General features: G+C 34.0%; 2 protein-coding genes across 12 annotated transcripts; one reads left to right on the top strand and one right to left on the bottom strand.

Annotated features, from left to right (window-relative positions):
- Nucleotides 1–2,191: 2,191 nt before the first annotated feature.
- Nucleotides 2,192–5,619, bottom strand: LOC105223748 (HEAT repeat-containing protein 3). Its single transcript, XM_011201564.4, has 10 exons — nucleotides 5,102–5,619; nucleotides 4,618–5,032; nucleotides 4,381–4,560; nucleotides 4,168–4,317; nucleotides 3,881–4,035; nucleotides 3,734–3,810; nucleotides 2,933–3,176; nucleotides 2,729–2,869; nucleotides 2,523–2,660; nucleotides 2,192–2,453 (listed from the first exon to the last, which is right to left on the bottom strand). Exons 1-10 carry the CDS (start codon nucleotides 5,441–5,443, stop codon nucleotides 2,331–2,333), a joined length of 1,965 nt encoding a protein of 654 aa, XP_011199866.1. The 5' UTR covers nucleotides 5,444–5,619; the 3' UTR covers nucleotides 2,192–2,330.
- A 624-nt stretch (nucleotides 5,620–6,243) lies between these two features.
- Nucleotides 6,244–21,936, top strand: LOC105223746 (uncharacterized). Of its 11 annotated transcripts, XM_049456327.1 has the most exons (11): nucleotides 8,129–8,536; nucleotides 9,106–9,146; nucleotides 9,205–9,826; nucleotides 9,931–10,100; nucleotides 10,169–10,313; nucleotides 10,398–10,585; nucleotides 10,650–10,754; nucleotides 11,349–11,499; nucleotides 11,577–11,686; nucleotides 12,936–14,346; nucleotides 21,111–21,936. In XM_049456327.1, the coding sequence occupies exons 3-11, from the start codon at nucleotides 9,457–9,459 to the stop codon at nucleotides 21,593–21,595; spliced, it is 3,135 nt and encodes a 1,044-aa protein (XP_049312284.1). In that variant the 5' UTR covers nucleotides 8,129–8,536; nucleotides 9,106–9,146; nucleotides 9,205–9,456; the 3' UTR covers nucleotides 21,596–21,936. The 11 variants fall into 11 exon arrangements, with proteins under 11 accessions (XP_019844941.2, XP_019844942.2, XP_019844949.2 ...); XM_019989382.3 differs by lacking the exons at nucleotides 8,129–8,536; nucleotides 21,111–21,936 and adding an exon at nucleotides 6,244–6,347 and having other exon boundaries at nucleotides 12,936–17,580; XM_019989383.3 differs by lacking the exons at nucleotides 8,129–8,536; nucleotides 21,111–21,936 and adding an exon at nucleotides 6,253–6,351 and having other exon boundaries at nucleotides 12,936–17,580.
- The last annotated feature ends 395 nt before the right edge of the window (nucleotides 21,937–22,331 follow it).

Genomic DNA, 22,331 nt, shown 5'->3' on the forward strand with positions numbered 1-22,331 from the left:
GTTTTCGGTCGATCGAAGAGATAAAACAAAATTCGCCAAAGGGGCTTGAAGGGCATCCCAAGGAGTGCTTATGAAAAGTGTTAGCATAAGTGTTTTACATCTGGTGGGGATTACTTTGAAGGCGACAATATAAATATTGATGAATAATTAAATATTTTGAATTTGTATTGAGGCGATGTGATTCATTTTCGGCTACATAAGTTCATAGGCTTTTATCCTGCGTCTACAAGCTGTAGTCTAGACCAGCAACAGTTGATACATGAGACTATAGCCATTTTGAATAGATGCTTCTTAAAACTACAGTATCCTGTGTAAAAAGTCATAAGTAGCCGGAATATGTCACTCGGCACTCAAATGAGATGCGCTTGGTTGCGAACTTATTCACAATTCAGCTAAACATTTCTGCACCAATATACTGAGTTCGCCTTAAATGACGCTTGACTATGGCTAAGTATTCTCCCCCGTGAGAAGAGCCAGTGGTGTTTCATTACATAGGGGTTTCATTTGATGGGACGATATTACCATCCTTCCGCCATGCCTCTCTGTTGTCATTTGAAGCATTATATGTTTAGCATTTTGATTGATTACTGGCTGGGACGGTGTGAGTTCCAGCATGACCTTTAGTGCTGCCGTCGGGCACGTAGACATTGCACTCGCTAGACACAGACATGTGTTTGCAGTTTCTGCCATGCTTTCGAAGCCTGTGCCACCGCTCCATATCTAACAATCCTTCTCACGATCATGATGTACATCTATGTACCTGATAATCCTTGGTTTGCAGCCACAGGATTTACCAAGCGATAGCATACCAGAAGCTTTGTCATGGTCAGATCCACATGCCGTTTTCAACGAGGAGCCCAAAATCAACCCCAGATATGGGACCACATTGGTCCCTATGTTTCCAAACCCCGGCAAGGACATCTTCCTGGTAAACGGGTCGATGGTCGTTTTCGACGGGTATTTTAGAAGATATCTGCATCCCCCTCTAAAATCAGCTATAAACAATGAGGTCCTCAGATTCGTTATCTGAGAGCCCTGAAATGTTATAATTTGTTCCCGATAATTTTTAGATAACAAACGCCACACTTTAATGAAACTAAGTGAGTAAAATTCAATTCCGATAACTTCATTGGGGCTTAATCAATAGCGGCACGCACAGTATCTATTGGTATTTATCACGAAGCTCGAGCTAACGAATCAACAGCAGCAATAAAACCAGATATATTGCTTTTAAGCAATTGCTATTATGTGGTTTTTACCTTGTGCGCTGGAAGAGACAAGTGGGCAGTAAATCACTGTTCCCATCTCTAAGTATCTTGCCTAGAACATATTAGTATTTTCTCTAACCACGCTTTATGTGGAAAAGAAATTTTCGAGCTACTCTAAAAGATGATGAATTGCGAAGGAGCACGCGACCCATCAGCGGAACTTTCATTATCCAAACGAATGGATTAAAAATGGCTGATAGAGCGGTCTCCAGGGTCATTTAAACGGAGCTCGATTTCAGCTGCCAGAATATTGCAGTCTCTTACTGGCAAACGTTTTTGCGATAAGGAAAGCTGCTGAGATAGCTAACAACGCAGGAACGAAAGAATATCAATATAATATATATTGTATGTACGTCGATAGGCAAGAGCCAATTAAAGCAATAATACCACATCACTAGATGACTGACTGTCGGAAAGCGGCTGCATATATGTATACTGGGTTTTAGGTCACAAGGGCGTTCTGGGAAACGAACGTGGTTGAACCAGTGACCCAGTTCAAAAAATATACAAGTTGCTAAAACCGATACACGATGAAATTTCGAAAGCGAATGCCGGAGCGCAAAGAAAAGCAAGCTTTTTGCTCACCCGGCCCCGAAAAGACGTCCTGCAGTCTTCCGTTATTTACCTAGTCACAGATCAAAAACTTACTGGCGTTACGTAAAAGCCGTGCCATTGCCATTAGCAATGTTCGATCTGGAGCAAACAGTAGCACGACAATCGGATAAACGTAACAAAAACAGTCGCGTAATTGTTATTAACCGAAGGACTGTTGTTTTAGCAGCGTTCAGCAAAATTAATTGGGCGTTTTTTGCTACTAAAACAGCACCATTTCTCGTTCCTATATATGTATGTATGTACATAAACATATGTGTTGTGACCTACAATTCAAGAAAAATGTTTTTTAAATCCCATATTTCACATTTTTGTTCTTTCGAAAATTTGTTGTTTTTGTGACGGAGAAAAAATGTTTATTGTCAAATAAAAATAGAAAAGTGCGTGTGTTTATATATGTACATTGCATGAGTCTGGAAGTAATGTAATGTATTTTCATTACAATGAAAATTACGCGTTTCTCGCGTATTTGTCTGCCTCAGTTTCCATATAACGAATGAAACGTGTTAAATTTGTACGCACCGTCTGTACAGCTGGATAACGTTCCTTCAATTCACGACGCTGCTGACGCATCTGCGATTGTTAAAAAATGATACAAATTTAGATTTTTTACCACGATGTTAAATCAAATAAAATGTTTACCTTATTCTTAAACATTTTCTCCAATTTTTTCAGCACTTCCGGCAAATTCAATTCGATAATCAGTTTAGGCCAATCATTGTCCGCAAACATATCCATTAAAGCATCAAGTGCTTCGGATATTGTCCAGACATCCTCCTCCTAAATTGGAATGTAAATATGACTGATTTTAGATAACATTAAAAGTGTGGAAATATTTCTTTTATTACTTCAGAACATGCTTCCACGATGAATGTGATGATTATGCGCACTAAATTTTCTGACAACAGACAACCCAATGTGCCCAACATACGCAACCAGTTCGCACGTATTTCAGCCACACTGCAGTTTTTAACACCATTGAAAATTAACTGTACATTTGAGAAAAAATTTTGAAAAACATATCTTTGTTGATGTGAACAATTAATGTATACCTCTAAGTCATTTTCAACCATTTGACTGAACAGCTCTTTGTTGGTTTTCAGTCGTTCTAATGTAGCACGCATTAATGATGTGGCCGGTTCCATGACAGAGACGTCTTGCGGACCCTTAAACACCTGCTGACCAAGCTCCACCCAAACATCGTAGATTGCTTTGGCGCCACCAAGGTCTTCAGGGCTCAAAGCGTTGCACAGGTTTTGTAGGCAAAGTAAAGATGAAATGCGCAAATTTTTTACTCTGCAATATATACATACATATATAATATTAGTAAGAAACCAAGAAAAAATGTTAACTTGGGTTGCACTGCAGCTATAATCTGTATCTTCCACAAGTAAACAAGTTTTCTGACAATGGTTTGATTTTGATCGATTAGGCGACTATATGCTGTACTAGTTTGATGGGAACAAGTTTTCCGCAGATTGTATTGTTACCTTGAATAATAATTCATTCCATGAAGATATCTTTTCAAAAAAAAAAAAAAAAAATTAATACAAGAGCTTTATTTTGACTCAACAGTTTATATTATTTGTGGCTATATGCTACAGTAGTCCTATCGGAACAATTTCTTCGAACATTATAGCGTTGCCTCGCATAATAATCCATTTTATTTCGTGTTTCATTCATGCCACTGTAAATTTCCGAAAATGCTGTTACGTTATTTTGCATTTCAGGTGACGATATGTACAAAATTTCGAATCGATATTTAAAAAAACTGAGGGACTAGTTCGCTCGTCACGCCAATCATTTCTGTTCAGAGAATAAACAAAAATTGAATAGTAGGTGTCGCTACTTACTTCACAACCAATGACACACTCACATCCCTCAAGGATTGCGCAACATTATCAGGTAAAACTTGTGCCTTTTTCCAAAGCTGTAGAGAAAAGAAAAGATGTGCCAATTTTTTATTAAAAAAGTAAAATAATAATTTTCTTGTTTTTCACCTTCTCAATAATGCTCAACGATTTAATAACTTCAACAAGCGCTTCGGGGAGTTTATCTTCATTTTGTATATTTCCATTACCATTTGCATTTTCATATTCGTAGTCTATAACACCTTCACCGTCCGACGCATCATCGCCATCGGAATCGACCCACTCTGTTGCAGAAAATATTTTCATTAATAATTCTGACACGTATGTATGTATGAAAAATAACTAAAAGCTAAGTATCAAGCGCAAATGAATGCCAATGTGACTTTTTATTTTAATAACGGTTAAGGCCGCGTTACCTTCTTCATCATTGGACACTAAGTTCGTGATAATTTCCGCAGCAACACGCTGAGCGTCCAATAAGTTACCGACCTCTTTGATTGCAATTTCAGCCGGTGTAGGAAGTTCTTGTTGACGTCTTCGCAATGCGGCGCTTTCTTCGTTCTCCTCTAAAAATTTTCAATTAATTTAATTCAATGCATAAAAAATTTATACCAACTGGTCCTTCGTACCTTCTTCCATTTCAACATTGAAGTCCATTACTGATATACTTTCATTTTGATCATTTTCTCTATGATTAGTCAACAAATTCGACAATGCTTCCTGTTGATCGATTTGTAAAGTTTCTGAGATACTATTCAATATATTGCAAGTATAAGCTGCTGACAAAGCCGGCACATTTGATAAAATACCTGAAAAAAGTGTATTGGTGTGAAAAGTTTTTATTTTCTTACAAAATAATTAATTACCAGCGCCTAATGTTCGTAGGTATTGATGTCCATAACTGCCTGTAACATTCAGCAAACTTAATATTTCGGGAACATGCTGAGTTAATGCATTCCAAATTTTTTGATTGCCCTCCGTCACCACTAATAAGCATTGCGCTACGGAAATTGCAATATCCAAACCGAAAATATTATAATCCAAACAACGTATAAAACAGCCAATTAATTGTGACTGGTTAAAGGTTTCTAAAGCAAGTGTAGAACTTTCACAAAGGTTCCAAAGAAGATTTATAGCCTGCAAAAATGTATCCGATCGTATATCTAGTTGACCTAATGCAGCATCGAAGTTGGGCACCCATTCGCCATCCTGGGCGTATTCATTCAACAAAGTCAAAAGTGGCGTGAGTACATCCTGCTCAACAAATACTTCACACACTTCCTAAAGCGTATACAGCAAATTCGATTTAAAGTTATTTAATACGATATAAATGTTCCACCTATAACTTACTGGCATACAAACGGTAAAGTTACGTAGTGCACCTGCTGCTGCATTTCGCAAAGGTTGGTCGCGATCGTAAAGATATGGTGCAGATATGCGTATGATGTCGCTCTGACAAATGGCAGTTAGTTTATCTTTTTTGCCAGATTGCACTAACACTGCTAATGATTGCAAAGCATTTAATTTTTCCTCGACATTAACATTGAGCAGTTGTTCACGTATTGTATCCACTGGACCCAAACCGTTTTCCATTAAATCTTCATTGTCGTTCAAAAAATCGGCAACACCATTTAAACCCAAAGGATTCGTATTGCCTACAAGGCGTACGCGGTTTCGTCTGGTTTTACCCATTTCCTTTAACTATTACGAATAGATGACACTCGAGCAATAGCTTTATGAACAGGAACCCCAAAGCTTAGTAAATAATTCAGACAAAAAACTACCAGACCCCCACGTGCATAAACACAACAACAATCCCTCTTTTACTCTATCCTGCACTCTGTGTTTAGCGGTTGCCTCGTTTTATTACTGATTTTCATTTTCGAGTTTCGTTTTGTTTTGTGTCTTATTTCGTTTTCCTTTAATCAACTAGATTTCGAATGTACAGCATTTTCGAATCAATCCAAATTGGTAAGTTGCCATGTCCATGTCAATATTTATTCCAATTAGACTGATCGTGGACTTATAATATTAGTTAGTAAATAAAAATTGAAATTAAAACATTCACTTATCGGCTCCCATCACCTTTCAGAAACATGAATAATTAGCAAATATTTTTTTTGCTGGAAAAGCAACCTCTACTATTTGAAATATAAACATACGTTTTTCTGGAAATACGTTCTTAAAATGAATTTTTATAAAAATTTTCTTAAAGCTTCAATGGCCCTTTATAATTTCAAATCTTATAGCCTACATGAAAAATAACGTAAAATCACATTTCATAAGTTAACAGGGGAACGAAAAAACGTCACGTATACTGTAACTCCTCATTGTGACAAAATGTTAATTTTGGTTAAAACATTCATGTACATGTACGTTCTCTGGTTGAATCTTAAAATGTCAAATTTTCCGTTTTTCGGTTATGCATTCTTTTGTATTTTAAGTGACGATACATTTGTTAATGAAAACCCATCGAAACATTGTACATTGTTGGAAAAACATTCAGTCTGGCAACTAATGAGAAGGAGCAATGAAGTAAAATTGAGGAAACGAAGTACCAGCCAGCAACCAGCAGCAAGAGGAGCTTTTAACTAGTGTAGGTAATAGCTACGTAAAAAAATGGTTTGCGTTGAAGGAAAGTGTGACCTTCGCAGTTAGTTCTTGGGTTATTATAAATGAAGACAATAAGTTTGAAGAAAATTCTTGAAAAAGTGTATAAAATTGTAGTGAATTCTTGTTTTACTATCGCATATTTTATACTTGCTTCGCCAAAGAAGAGAAGCGATAAATAACGTGAAGAAGCTAATGTGTGAACGATATGTATGTGATTGGTGTGTAGCATAATAAGAATGTAAATGTAAAGAGAACAAAGAAGGAACGTGTGCAATTAGTGTATGTGTGTGTGTGAAGAAAGGAGAAGCACGCGAAGGCACAGAAAATCGCTGGGAAGTGAACTGCTCTCAACTCGACATTGTGGAAAGCTCTTTTAGGGGCTTATGTTCATAAGGTATAAATCAGAGTTATCAGAGTTGCAATTGTGGATGGTGGATTTTTATGTATGGAATATCAAAATAAAACAGGAAAGTAGCAGTTTAAGGAGTTGTTAATATCTAGGCACATCATGTGAATATCCAATTATAAACACGGGCCGGTAAGTTAAGTGAGTTAAAATATTGAAGTATAAATCCATAAAAGCAAAGTGTTGACTTGAAGTGTCGCCACCTGCATGTGAGGTTTTTGAAATTTCTAGCATTGGTATCCAAACTTGTTTACATATAGTTAAAGAATTCCATGTTATTAATTATTTAACAATTACAATAAAATTGAACAATTTATGTAGTAACTTATTTAATAATTTTTATAAAAAAATTGAATTCTGAAGTTAATTCGTAGAGGATGTTCAACATTTCCTTTTTGGAAATAGATAGCTCATTTAGCAAAGAGCACCCGTGACAATAAATTCACCAGCGACTTATAATATATTTGGGGTACACACAACCTGTCATAAAGCATCGTAAAGTCATAAAAATATAAATTTTTACACCTGTTTAAAAAAATTGTTGTTGGATTACATATAAAAATGAGTTTACACAATTACAATTTTCAATGCTATGTTTTCGAATCGTTATAACTTTATGAGACTATATGAAACTCCTAATTGTTAAAGAGTTAGGCAAAAAAGTTTTGATTTTTTTTAACTCATTTGAAATTAATCAGTATTTCTAGAAATTTTTGGTATTCAAAAATTAAAAGCGTTTTCAATAACGGTACGCTTTTTAAATTTTAAGCACTATTTAACTTCTATTTATGTATAAAACTTACTAGGTAACCCCGAAAGTTTATTTTCAATTTCGTTTATAATTTTTATTTCACAATAACAAATCAGCAGATTTTTTAGCAAATAACGTATTTTCCCTTCAAAGTGTTCAAAAAATAATAAAAATTGATATTTCGTTAAATCCTTATTACCTTGGGAATCTAACGAACCTTTTTCTAATGAAAGAACCGTGACTTTTTGTTTTGGATGATTCAGTACGGAGTATACATATAAAATATAACAATTGTGAACAATCACGATAATAAAAACTTATTACTAATATTTTTAATAAAAAATAGTGATACATATCTCTAAAAGGTAACTAAATCTATAAAGGTAAAAATACTAAAACAAATTAATGAAAAGTCCCATTAAATTAAATAATATGGCAATAACAGTGTATTTAGGGATTCTACCCCAATGTACATCATGTGCGTGCTGTGTACAGCAGAATGCAAGAGAATGAAGCAATGAATAACTGCGAAGTGTTATAAAAGAAATTTATGAAGAGGAGCGCCATACGCATAGTAGGTGGAGAAAATCGGCAAGTAAAACGAAAAACTTCAATTATATCTTGATCTGTTCATATTAAAATAATTTTAAATATGGCAAAATGTGTAAACGAATATGAAGTGTTTTTTATATCCATTATGGAAGCCTTTCCATTGCTCAACAATATATTGTATTAAACTATTTCCATGCTATTTATTCTGCTTCGGTTAAGGTATTCTGAGACTTTAGTGTATCCTGTCAAAAGAGGTACATGTTAGAATGTGAAAATATTTTGAGTTAAATGGGCAACTCCGTTATTCGGATTCAACTGTTTCCATCATTCACATTCAATTACTCTTTGCAATTTTCGCAGATTTTCTGATTCTTCGACTTCTTCTGTAGTTTGTTTCACTGGTTTGTCCGTGAGTATAGCAGATTCGTGCAATTTTCTTCTACGATTACTTTATAAATTGCTGGTTTGTTCTGCCGATTCTGTCTATTTTACACGAGTGCAACAAAATTCGAATTATATATCTTGATCCAGATCATTACTTTGTAGATATACCCCAAGCTTCTTCTAGTTTAAAAGCTGTACGGAAATAAGGGGTCTCTACAAGGACCTGTGAGATGGTGATGATATATGATGTTAAAAGGAAGATAAAGGACATAATTAAGCTATAGCAAGTGCTATAAAATTCTGACTTTAAATTACCATTAAACTTGTACAGAATTTATAAGAACAATTTGCATTAGGTGCCTTAAATGTGTCTAGATAGTATGATTTGTCTAAAGAGTGATTATTGAAATAATTAGATGGTTTGGTATAATTTCAAAGACAACATTAAGATGTAGTTTTAAAAAAACACAAAAGAAACTTTAATAATCTGTTTTAAGCCATTGAAAATGTGAAGTAGTTTACGAATTATATTGCATATGTATTGGAATGGAACTTCCTTAGTAAAAATTTTACTAAATTTTTCTGAATAGTACTTAAAATTGAAAAAGATATTAAAAATTGCATATAATAAATCTTTGATTTTTGCAGAAAATGGATCTGTTACTCGAATTTCGTGTTTGCCATTTTAGGTAAGTAGAAAAGTATAAAAATTTTATTCTTAATAAACATGTAGCTTGTATGTTCTAGTGATTGCTCCATTGAACTGCTCCACTAATTTGGACCATTGGGGCAGCTAGGAGACAATTACTCACAGCATCCACCCAATTACACACTCGAGGTTTAATAGTCAACGACAAATTAAACCATTATTTAAAACGTGAAAACGCCTTTATGAACAAAATTGGAATAGATACACGATATAACCGATCGATAATAAATTACACATGATATCCTATGGTTTTAAAGCAAATATAAAACGTTACGAAGAAATAAGTATTTATGTCCAAACAAGGTAGCCTGCAAAACTGTCTTATAAATGCCCAAACAGCATATTATCCAGAAAAAAAGCTATATCCGAAGCTACAACAGCAACAAAAACTTGTATATCTTTCAAAATATCCGAGAAGTTGCAGAATACTGACATTTAAAAAGTTTGTTTGCAAAAAAATATCCCCAGCGAAAGTGACGGTAACGGAGAAGTTGCGGGAGTCCGAAAGGATTTGTGGTGCCGCATCAAGTGGCATCAATATTAATAAGTTTAAGCATAAAATGGCAAATACGCTTTCCGTCATGACGAACGTTTTACGGAATGTTGTCAGCAAGCAGCGAATACGCTACAAGGACAATGGATATAATTTAGACTTGACTTGTAAGTAAAAAAAATTAAATTAAAAAAAAAAAAAAAAAAAAAAATACACTACTTCTAAATACTTACATAGCTAAATTTTGTACATATTCCTGAATGTTTTATAGATATATACGACAATATAATTGCTATGGGTTACCCAGCGGACAATATAGAGAGTATATTTCGAAATCGTTTGGAAGATGTTTACAAGTTTCTTCAGGAAGTTCATCAAAATCATTATAAAATTTATAACCTATGTCTTGAGCGTAGCTATGATAGCAATAAATTTCATGGAGTAAGCGAAATGACAAAAAATATGCTGTACGTTTCTTTAATAAATAGCATTTTTTTCTTTTTTTTTAGAGAGTTGCTGTTTATCCTTTTGAAGACCATAACCCACCAACAATAGAATTGATACAAAAATTTTGTATGGACGTAGATGAATGGCTGAAAGCAGATAAGAAAAATGTGGCCGCCGTACACTGTAAAGCTGGAAAAGGCAGAACTGGTAAGTTTCTGACAATTTTAACTACTTACTTATGTCCACAGTTTCAATCGATAAATATATAACAATTTTTTTTATTTTTTATAGGTACAATGATTTGTTGTTACATGCTTTTTAGTGGACGGCAGAAAACTGCCGAAGATGCTTTAGAATGTTATGCTGAGAAACGCACAAAGGATCTCAAAGGTGTTACGATTCCATCGCAAAGGCGTTATGTTCAGTATTTTGCAAAATTAATACAATCTGGTGTACCATATGAAAGGCGTATTCTGCAAGTATGGCTAAGCATTCTTAATTATTACTTTTTTGATGTAAATAATGTATATGAAATTATTTTAGTTTTGTGAAATTCGTTTTACTGAGGCTAACTTGTTGCACAGTTATGGCACAGTGCATTGCTCAATTTCCGTGCTTGAAGACGATGGATGTTCTGTAAAAGTTAAGGTTAGTTTTGAAGCTCATACACAGATATATGGTTTGGATAAAACATTAAATTTTAATTTTTAGTTCCAATTTTGGGATTAAAAATTAAAAATCAAATTTTTAGGTTAAGTGGTTTTTATGAAAAATTAAATTTTTTTTCCTAAATAATTTGAATGTGTTTGGTTCTATAGAGTATTCAAGATAATGGCTCTGTGCGAGTTCCCTGGCTTTGATTCTTGCAAATTGTAAGAGTATAAAATGTTTGGTTGCATCCGAACTTAGCTCTTCCTTGCTTTATTTCAATTTTATATATTTTTACTTTTTTTTTTTAATTTCTTAAAAATTTTTTTAGTGTTTACTCGGATTAAAAATTTAAAAATGATTTTTGTTTAAGATTTCCAGGTAAAAATATTAAAATGTTAATTAAACTATTTTTTAACGTATTATTTATAATCCTGGCTCGAATTAGTTGTTAAGAATGATTAAATTAAGATGCACTACTGCAAAATGCATTCCTTTTTTTTACAGTTTTTTTGATATTATATAGAGCTAAAATAGAAACATTTTTAATTTATTGCTTTTTTTTTTACACACTTTGACTATATTTTATTTCAGCATCTGCTGGGGTTACCCATCGATTTTCGAAAAAGTCATACACTGGATTTAAAAAATCTATGTGTAGCCGGCGACATAAAAGTAGAGTTGACGCATAAAAAGAAACTGTTCCATTTCTGGTTTAATACATATTTTGTGCGCGATGACGCGGGTAAGCGAATATACATAGAATACAAATCTTTTTCTCATTCTAATAACAATTAAATTGATTTTTCCACTTATCTGCAGTCGTCGAGGGAGAAGGTGAGGACGCGAAACTTGTGTATACACTTAATAAATGCGAAATCGATGATGCACATAAAGACAAAGAGCACAAATGTTTTTCGGAAGGCTTTAAGGTGAATATATAAATTATTGAATTAGGTGACAGTGATTATTTTTTTGGCGTAATATGTGTCCTGTATTATAAAATGTAGTAAATTAAGTTGTTCAAAGGAACTGAGTGTTGAAATTGACTAATGTTATTCAGTTGGAAAATAATATTTCCTGCGCACTGGTTTTCTGAAATGTTTCCCAAAGAGATCTATAAAGTATGTATATAAATGATCAGCGTGATGAGCTGTCTCGATATAGGTGTGTCCGCCTGTCTGTATATCTATATATACATGAACTCCAGTTTTTGAAATATAACTTCCATTCCACCAAACCGACGACCAGATCAGATAAAGCTCATCATAATAGATATTTTTTTCCTTATTATATAAGTTATATCAAACAACGTGGCAAGAAAGGGCTAGCAAAACGTTTCCCCTTGGATGCAAACAGTTGGCCATTTATGTTTTGAGATTTGTTTATACATATAGTACTATAAGAAGTGCCCCTGAAAAGGGTATTATAGCTTCTGTGCAATTGAATTTAAAGTTTTTTCTTGTTTTTATAAATATTTCTTAGATTTTAGGTAATCTGTCAGATAATTTTTTAAATTTAAATTAGCGTTTGTTGTTATTTTTTTTAATCAATACTTCCCTTTGTTCCCATTTAAATAATACAACGATTTTCGAATTTCCAAGTGGGTTTATACCGTCGCCGTTCGTACCGCAGTCGGGTCTAAGTAACTGGAGCGGACCCGGATTTTTATCCGGCCAAGAACTGTCAACTCGGCACCATTCTTTGAAATCACTTCAGGAATGTTTTCTGCCGCTGTAACAACAACGACTCAAAATGGCCCATATAAACTGCACATAAACCGAATCTAGATAGATTAGTACATATTTTTCTACGGTCATGTGTAGTTTCATCTCCATATGTCAATTAGTGTTTGTGCTATTTGGTACTACTGGCGATGAAATAAAACATAGCAGGTTTGCGAACATTTGTCAACGAAAATTTGCCTCTTGTGTTGCCTTCCATCCTTCTTTGTTAATCGCGATAACATCCAAAAGGTTACAGAAACTTCATTTTTACATTTTTGTTTTTTCTTTTTTGTCAGTCCGAGTCAAAATTTTTCAAGTGGTATAAATATTTTAACATACATACATACATGTATTTACACACCTTTGTAATTAAAAATAATTTTCAAGTTTAAATACCCTCAATATTAATTTTTTTTTTTATCATTAACTAATTTTTAATTTTTTTTTTTTGCAGGTGCAACTTGTATTCTATGCAGAAACTTCTATGCGACCTGGATTACAAGCAAATGTTAGTAGCATAGCCAGCCATAATCAAAGGATGTCTCAAAACGCGCGTCTCTCTCATCAGAGCAGTGGTGGGGGTTGCGAAAGCAGCAGTAGCAGCAATTGTCAATTGCCACAGAATAGCAGCAGTGGTAGTGATCTAAATTATATTTGTGATCAAAAGTCCTCCTCATCCGCATCGGCGTCGGTTAGTAGTTTAGGCGGTCCGTTAGTGGGTGGTGGCGGTGGCGTTGGTGGCGGCAACGGAAGCGGCAGTGGAAGTGGCAGCATTGGTGAGCTCAGTATGGGTGATACAACAAATGCAGACTTTTCCCGCATGGACAGCACGTTAATGGGTGCACAATACATACAGCATCAGCAACAGTTACAAAACCAACAAAAACAACAAATTTGCCATAGGCAGAAATACAATGCTGCGAAAAATATCAACAGCGATTGTGATGTGTTCGATTGCAATACCGGCATGATGCCGTTGGGTCGAACGCATGCTGCACCTACGAATACATATGCGTTACTCCCGCAACAACAACAACAACATGAAGAACTAATATCCGTTAATAATAGACAGCTTTACACGGCGGCGAAAAATGTTGGTGATGACTGTGATGATTACGGGGATGGCGATGTACGCATCTTATCGTTCGAGCGAATAAATGTTGCACCCACAACAGCGTATGCGTTGCAACCACAACAACATCATGCGGAACGGATTTCTGTTAACTATAGACATCAGTATATGCCGGCGAATAACATAAGTGGTGACTGTGATGTGTATGATTGTGATGTAGGCGTTACGCCATTTGCGCGCTTAAGCGCTGCACCTACAACATTTGCACTACCCCCACAACAACAACAAGACGCGCAATCACAACATACTTATGTGAATTTGGAGCACATGATGACTGCATCGGATAAACAACAACTAATGCAACACTATCAGCAGCAGCCGCCACAACAGTTAATGAAACCGTTATTCACAACAGCACCAAATCATGTAGCAACTACTTCGACAGTAGTGACAGCCACAGGCAACAACGTAATGAAATTCGGCGTACCGTCAACAACAATGGGCTTAATGTGCGGCAAAAATATTCTATATCAACCAGCAGTAGTGCATGGCGATGGCAACACCAATCATTGCGCCAACAGTGTCAGGCGTTTAGATGAAGGTACAAGAACAACAATGCAGACTAATGGTTCAAGTGGTGGCAGTGAAGTGAACGGTTGTATAAGCGCTAACAGCAGTAAAAGCAGCATTAGTAGTCAAACATCATCTTCAGAATCAACAACATCGTGCTCGTCGTCTTCGGCGCCAACGTCTGGTGGAGATAAAGATTGCGAAGAAGAAGACTGGGAGTCCGGTGAGTGCCATCCAAAAATGCCACACACAGTTGTCCCCAAAGCATTACAGTTATCTACACTATTAGCTACTTCCAAGCCTTCTACGGCTAACAATACTACTACTACTTTCAATAATACCAACTCTTCCTTTCCCAATATTACTACTACTACCATAACACACACATCTTTACCTTCTACTGCTACTATTACTACTCATACCAAACATATTTCCACTTCCATTTCCCAACAACCCTCGACATTTTATATGAATATAAACATTAATAGTGGTAGTTATAATTGTAGTTATTGTGGTTGTGATGATGATGAAAACAATACCAATTTAAAATATGAATGTAAACATATTCAAGAAAAAGAAAAATTGCAAAAAACTAATTTTACCACTAACGAACGACGATCAAGTTGTGCTGCAGTCAAATTGAATGGCGACACAGAATCTGTGTTTAGGTCAAATGAAAATACAAATAAGTTCAGTACCGAGGTGAGGGTTAGTACTGTAGCAGGTGCCGCTAGCTCACTTAGTGCATCACGTAAAACACATACGCTCATTGCGCCTAAAAAATATGATGCCACTGTTGGCAATAGCAAACACAGCCATATGAGCAATGTCAGCAATGTCGTCAGTTCTTGGACGCAGAAGCCTATTTTTCAACAAAAATTCAATACTAAAAAATGTAGTGAACTCAGTTCAGCAGCCATTGCAGTAAAAAAATCCAATGCTTACGGGACTTCAGCTATGGCAATTGGCACCGATACTGCTATGCTAGCTCTGAGTTGCTCCCCTGCGAGCGGATGCAGTGGCTTGGCAAGCACTTCGCGTCGCAAATTAAAAAATAAATTGAAGAATAATACGAAAAAATTGTCCCATTGGCTACAGAATCACTTTCGCGCAAATCCTGTTGAATTTTGCGAGAATTTCGTGCAACATACGACTGCAATTCGGCGCAATAGTAACTGTAGTGTGAGTAGTCGTAGTCGCAAGCTGTCAATGTCATCAACGACGGTGTCAGTAACACCGGGTTCGTCATTACCCCAGCGACAGTTGTTAGTGCCACCGAAATTGATGAACGAAAAATGTGTTGTTGTTAACAGTGAAGGAGCGAATGCTGGCACTTATGATATTTACGGTGAGATGGTTGAGAATGCGCTGAAAGATGAAAGTCTAGCGGCAGAACCCGCCGCTGTTAATTTACACATAGTGAGTGTTAATGGTGTTGTCGGTGAAGCGCGCACGAAAATTTCGTTATCCGAGTTCGAGTCGACAACGGCATCAAATGTCAGCTTGTCGACTGTCGGTGGCAGCACTGAACGCAGTGTGCATGGCGGTAGTGGTAGCAGTGATACCTTTGAGGATTTTTACTCATCAAATTGTGATAATCAGCTTAGCTTTAACAACTCGCCATGTAAAAGTCCACGTTCGCTAGTCGATATAGCGGGTTCCAGCGCATATAGCGCAACCCATCAAGATCTCTATGCGACCAGCTTGAATGAGAGAAATGTACATTTGCAAATGAAACGTGAGCAACACATGCTGCGGCATATGAATGTACAATCGTTAGGACAGCCGCAACACAATAACCATCATCAGCTCCATCAACTCAATGTCGTTGTAGTTGCAGCCAAACCAGCTAAAACACATGCAATTGGTTTTAATGTTACGAAAGACAGAACGACAGAAAACTACGAGACATTTGCGCATGAGGGTAATGCTGTAAATATTCAAACCGCTAATAAAAATCGAGATGAAGCTGCTTCTGCAAATCAATTGAATGCCAGCGATATGTCAATTGGCGCGAATGTCACCATTATAACAACCGAGGAAGATGAAAAAATTATTGAACTGCAAGAATGTGTCAACGTCGATGATCACGCTAAGGGTCATTTGAGTCGCGATCGATTAGCACCGAAATTTGATTCTTTTGATGAAATCGAAGAGGATAATGAGGATGGCGCTACAACGGGTTCGAGCGTTTATTTCACGCCAAAGTTGACAACTGGTATTGGCGATGATGTCATTGATGGCACTGCAACGGAACATTATCCATTCGTATTTCCAAATGTGCAAAATGAGCTTAATAAATTATCGATGCAAATTGCAGGCAATAAAAGCGATTTGGAAAATGAAGTATCAAGTAAGTGTCATGAGCACAGCTCTAAAATGCCTACGTCTATCATAACTGCTGCCGGACAACAGTCAAATTTTGTTGCAGACGAAAATGGCGCAGTATTGTCCAGTATAGCTTTAAAAACAACAACAACACCGCTGGATGGCGACGCGACCAATTCTAAACATTGATGGCCGCAGTTCATGGTGGTCTTGCGATTGTAATGGATTGTAATGTTTTTAATTTTATTGCAACGTGTGTCTGAAAACAGTTAAACAAAGTAGAGAAACAGGGCTATGCAAGTTAACGGTACAGTGGAGATGTATTTGGGATTTTTCTAAAGCACAGTTTTTTACCATTGTAGGTTAGTTATGCAGTCATAACATCTGCTCTCTACTCTCAAGTTGAGTAAAGCGCGTTGATTTGATCTTATTACTTTTCGTTTCTGCTGTACTCCAACACTGCATCAAATTTATTGCAGCATGTGACTGCACGTTTCTTGCACATCAATATCCAATGCTACTATGTCTTGAGTTGTACTGTATTTGGGACCATAAATGAATGCAATGAAAAAAATCTGTTTGGATATTTGGAAACACAGCAATCGATTTGCGGTGTTTTCCACCGCAATTTATTTTTATTATTCTTACACACATATATTAATATTTATATATATACAAATATGTGTATATGGTATATATGCATATAAATATCAAGATCTCATACGACTTCTCGTATAAATAACAAATGTACAGAACGGATTAATATTCGCTGGTGTTCTATTTTTTATTATTATTAAAATTAGTTAAGTAATTACATACATACCTATGAATGTAAGTTTCTTTAGGTTGCCAACAAAAAGGCAACAAAGTATATGTAATCAACACTACCAGTACTAAATCCCTACTACCATTGCCCGTACAAGCAAAGTGTCGAAAAACTAAGCGAAACAATTTCTTAACAAAATTTTTTTTTAATAGAAAAGAGATAACCTCTTCAAATACCCTTCAATTTAAACATACATACATATACTGGATTACATGGAACTATATAAAGGTTTGTTGTTAACACACACTTTACCTATTTACCGTTAACACATACTTTACTTATTTAAAATATAAATACATATTTGAATATACCCAAAAAACGTTAAATAATTATATACTATACTTTCTTAAACCCACTTAACACAGTTTTTAAAAAAATAATTATTCGTCGATTTAAAATAAAACATTTATTTTATCAGCTAGTTTTTAAATACTTTGTGCTTAAAATGAAATCACTATAAATTGCATATTCTTTAACATTTTGCTTAGTACTTGTACTAAATATTCCTTGATATAAATATATAAATTCTTATAAGGTGTATGTATGTTAAAAGTAAACGTGGATTTTGTGGCGCGTTTTACCGAATTCTTCTAAAGCCTCTTAACATTTCTTTTCACAATAATTATGTGTTGATAAATATAATAATAAATAAGCACAGTAATGAAACAAACCTTAACAATCTGAGAAATACAACTATAAACAAGCACAGTAATGAAACAAACCTTAATATGAATACAGTAAGTGCTCTCATTTCTTATATTATAAATTAAAAATGGCTTAGCGTCTGTTCCAGCAGGCCAAACCCCAGCAGTTTTTCCCCACGAACTGCTCAACAGTGCAGTCCTTTATGCACCTGTATTTGTTATTTGCGTAAGTAGCAGCAACAACTTGCTCGATCGTTCGTTGGTTGGTGAAATAGTTTGTTTTTACGTTCGCACGCCGCCAAAATTCTCCGTTATTTTTTTAATTTTTAAACAGAAATTTAATTAATAATCATATAATTTTATTATAGCAGTTACTCAAATTTAATTTGTGTGTGTACTTAGTTGCAAACCGCATAGGCAATATTAAAAAAATTAGCGAAAATGCGGTTTAGAAAACGTATGTATGTCGCACTGCGAATTTTTCAAACTGCATACAATATATTTACCACTGAAAATAGAAACAATAACACACATGGTCTGTAAGTGCTCAGTGTGAATTTGTTTTGCACTTTCAATAAATTATATTTTAGTTGTGACAAATTAAAACTTGTTAATATTGCAGTCGTTATTATTTCGCAATTAAATAAGAATTATTGTCTTTTATAATTGTGCTAAAACATTTTAGTAACTAAAATTTTCGAAATCGTTTATATTATAGTTACACATCTTTGTTACCAGTGTCATACGTAGCGTTTAATATTTTTATTTATCCTAATTTTGTTTTTTAATAAAAAAAAATCATTGAAAAATGTTTCATTGCCATGTGGTGTATCATATTAAATATTTTAAATCCATTGCCATGTGGTTTATCATATTATATATATTTTAAATTCATTTTTTAAAAATTTACCTAAGAAAAAATTCATAAAAAATGTTGCTGTAAGGAAAATATTAAAATTCATATTAGTGTTAATATGGTTTTATTTAACTAACATTTTCAACTGGGTACTTACACGGACCAACAACATAAATAGTAAATAAAATAATGCGTTTAATACAACATAACATACGGATGAGTTGAGAAATGTTGTTTATGACAGACCCTTAAGGATAAATAACTTGTGTAGTTATATACTACATACAAATGTATGCATAAGAAAGCAATCACCACTAAAAGCTTACACCTTGGTGATACATAACAAACACACACACACACATCCACGTCTGCAAAACGTCTGTACACAAACACATGCACGTAATAAGTTAATAATGAATTTAAAAAAATATAAAAAAAATAAAATAAACTATATTTAAATGTACGTAAATACATATATATATTTTTTTTAATTAATGTAATGTAATTACTTACGATTCGATTTTTAAGTGTAAAAATATTAATTTTTGTATATTACGATTTATAATGTATTGATTTTAATTTTGTTATTTGCTAGCTATAAAGATTTTTTAAATAATTTTATTTAATTTGATACCGTAATTTGTAAAGAAAAGCAAAAATTATGCACATCTGGGAAGTGAAAATCGAAGCGAAAATGCAAGCAACACCTTTTATATCGAAAGTAAGGCATTCGTTGTAGAGGCGCAGCAAGCACAAAATATGTTTTGTAAAATTTTGTAGTTTTTTTTAAATATATTATTTTGTTTTAATTAATATACATATACATATACGCGTATATATAAAATTAAAATTATATGTACATAAGTTTGCTATATATTACAAATTATATTTATTTTCATTTTAATTCGCTATTTTATACAAAAAAATATGCTTGTATAACGTTTTGCTTAATTTGATTCAAAACTTGTTTTTTGTTTTTGCTTTTTTCGAAACTTCAATAACAACAAACACAATTAGTGTAGGTTTAGTTTATGTCTACGTTAAATGTCAAGTTCTCAAGTGAAAGTAATTGAATTACTTATATAATTTGTTAATAATAAAATAAAAAAAAAGAAAGAAAAAACAATTGGAAAATTGAAAAATATTTGAGTTATATTAAAATATAAGTAACAAACAAATGTGTATATACACGTATAAAAACCATAAGTATAAGTAAAATGATCTGTTAATTTTTTTAAATTTTTGTTTCTATGAAATTTTTATTTTTTCTGCGTAAAAAATAAAATATTACAAATTTTATTTAAGTGAAAAAACGAAATGCATACTACTACTACTGTGTAAAACTAATAATTTTTGTTTTTGTCTAGGAAGGATTTTCGTTTTAGCTCTGCTTACCATAAACAAAACAAACTGACGAAACGTGTATAACCGTTGACTTGCAGGAAGCTGCAACATCTTTGGTGTATAGCGATCCGATCTGAAAAATTTGTTCGAGAATTGTATCGCTGCCTTGGATAAGAATCCATGTTAATTTTCGTGAGGCTATCTTGTCAAATCAAAAAGTTTTCGATACAAGAACTTTATTTTGATCGTTCAGTTTGTACGGCAACTAAATACTATAGTAGTGCAATATCAAAGATTCCGACAAATGAAGCACTTGTGAGAAAAGTATTTGTGTAAAATTTCAGATCGATACCTTTAAATCTGCACTAGTGTGCGTATATACAGACAGACGGACGTGCCTAAATTGACTCATCAGACTGATGATATGTATATATACATAAATATTCTGGGTGTTAAAAACTTCGTGACAAACTTAATATATCCTATTTAGGATATAACTACAACTTTACCATAATATGGTATTTGGATAAAAGTTCAGTTCACATTGTTCAATTGTAAATGTTACGTTAGGCGACGTGACTAATTGAAAATATTTATTATTTTCCATTATTATTATATTTTTTTTATATTTTCAAAGGTGCTCAACATTGCTATAAATATTTATAGTGTTTTAGTTATATCTTCCAATTCATTAAACTGTTAAAACTGTTTTTTTTTTCTTTTGGAAAATATTGAACTTTGAACAAAGTTATTCAGCCGCAACTTTAAATAAATTTTCGGCTTTCGGATTGATTTGATGACATGAAAAGGATTAAGTTTGCTCCCTTACTTTAAATAAATCATTATTAGTTTGTGTAATTTTTTGAGTATTTTCTTAAATTTGTATGCACTTGATTTGAACGTAAATTTTTGATACTTCTGCGTTCGTCACTTAAAATATAAAACTTGCAAACACCAAAAAAAAAACATTTTGAAATATTCTTTTACAGCTGCCAACATCAATTCGAACATTAGTCATCATAAAATAAATACTGCTGGTGTGGAAGCATTGCTCCAGAGTCAAGGCATCGTACGTAATAACGTTAATCAAATTAAGACATCTTTAGAAGAGCAACAAAATTTGCATGCCAGTATGGATATGAACAGTGATTACTACGCGTATAAGGATAACAATAGCACCAACGGTGACAGCAGCGAAAGTAACAGCAGCAATGGTGACAGCCAACGTTCAAACGACGGCAAAACTCCACATACCACTAGGCATAGATATACCGCGAACTATCAACTAATCGAAGAGGATATCATGGAGGAGAGTGTGAATGGTGTTAGTATTGATGTTGACGGTGCCAACGTTGAATATGATAATGATAATGGTGACACAACATGTGTTGGCATTTTTCTTAAGCGCTGTCAAACCAACACTGCTAATGGTTTGAAAAATTCGGCCACACGTACGCGTCGAGAAACCACTTAAGTCAGCCAAAGAGCTTTGAAAGCCTCGCGAAGTAAACGTAAATCGGAAAAAGCCAACAAACCGCTTCACAAATGATTGCCAGTTGCAAATGTGAATGTATCCTAAGATTTTTGTATGGAACTCAAAGAACGCGTAAATGTTCTAAGCAGTTATATGTTATTCACACAAGGTATGGTGCACATAAAAAAGCGAGCCAGCCAATCAACAATTGCATTTGTGTACATTTAATTAAGCATACAAATTACATACAACAAATTCGTATTAAAATTAATATTATTAACTCCAAAAAAAATAAGAAAAAAACCAAAATAAGAACAACCACACCGGGCACTGATTTCTAAAGAGCGTTAATGTTAATACGGTATACCAAGTGAAAGTTAGGAAGCAGTTAGTAGATGCTAAATAAAGCTGGAAAATGTATGTATGTATATGTATAGTAAAAGCTTTATCTGTGTATTTGTACTATATGAACAAGAAACAAACAAAAAAGGAAAGAAAATGAGAAAAGTGAAACAAACGCTTTCAAAATAAACTTATTTACCATCCTTTGATCTAAAACGAAATGTAGACGAAACCTATAATGTTAAATTAAAAAGAAAACAGTAACAAATTAGCAAAGTAGAGGTCAACTCTCAATAAAAAACACACTCAATACATACACTTACAAAGAAACAAAAACTGAAATAATTAGACAGAAAACATTTGAAATGTTAATGAGCAGTAAATGTGATGCGTA

This window comes from Bactrocera dorsalis, chromosome 1 (assembly GCF_023373825.1).
Source record: "Bactrocera dorsalis isolate Fly_Bdor chromosome 1, ASM2337382v1, whole genome shotgun sequence".
In the NCBI taxonomy this organism is placed as follows: domain Eukaryota; kingdom Metazoa; phylum Arthropoda; class Insecta; order Diptera; family Tephritidae; genus Bactrocera; species Bactrocera dorsalis.

What these genes read in the sequence shown, in the direction of transcription:
- LOC105223748 (XM_011201564.4), bottom strand. Translation starts at nt 5,443, where the DNA reads ATGGGTAAAACCAGACGAAACCGCGTACGCCTTGTAGGCAATACGAAT. An exon ending in AGTGTCCAATGATGAAGAAG is followed by an intron (nt 4,036 to 4,167) that starts GTAACGCGGCCT and finishes TTTCTGCAACAG; the next exon opens with AGTGGGTCGATTCCGATGGC. An exon ending in TGGTTGAAAATGACTTAGAG is followed by an intron (nt 2,870 to 2,932) that starts GTATACATTAAT and finishes TCAAATGTACAG; the next exon opens with TTAATTTTCAATGGTGTTAA.
- LOC105223746 (XM_019989382.3), top strand. Translation starts at nt 9,457, where the DNA reads ATGTCCAAACAAGGTAGCCTGCAAAACTGTCTTATAAATGCCCAAACA. An exon ending in ATGAAAGGCGTATTCTGCAA is followed by an intron (nt 10,586 to 10,649) that starts GTATGGCTAAGC and finishes AAATTATTTTAG; the next exon opens with TTTTGTGAAATTCGTTTTAC. An exon ending in GATGTTCTGTAAAAGTTAAG is followed by an intron (nt 10,755 to 11,348) that starts GTTAGTTTTGAA and finishes ATTTTATTTCAG; the next exon opens with CATCTGCTGGGGTTACCCAT.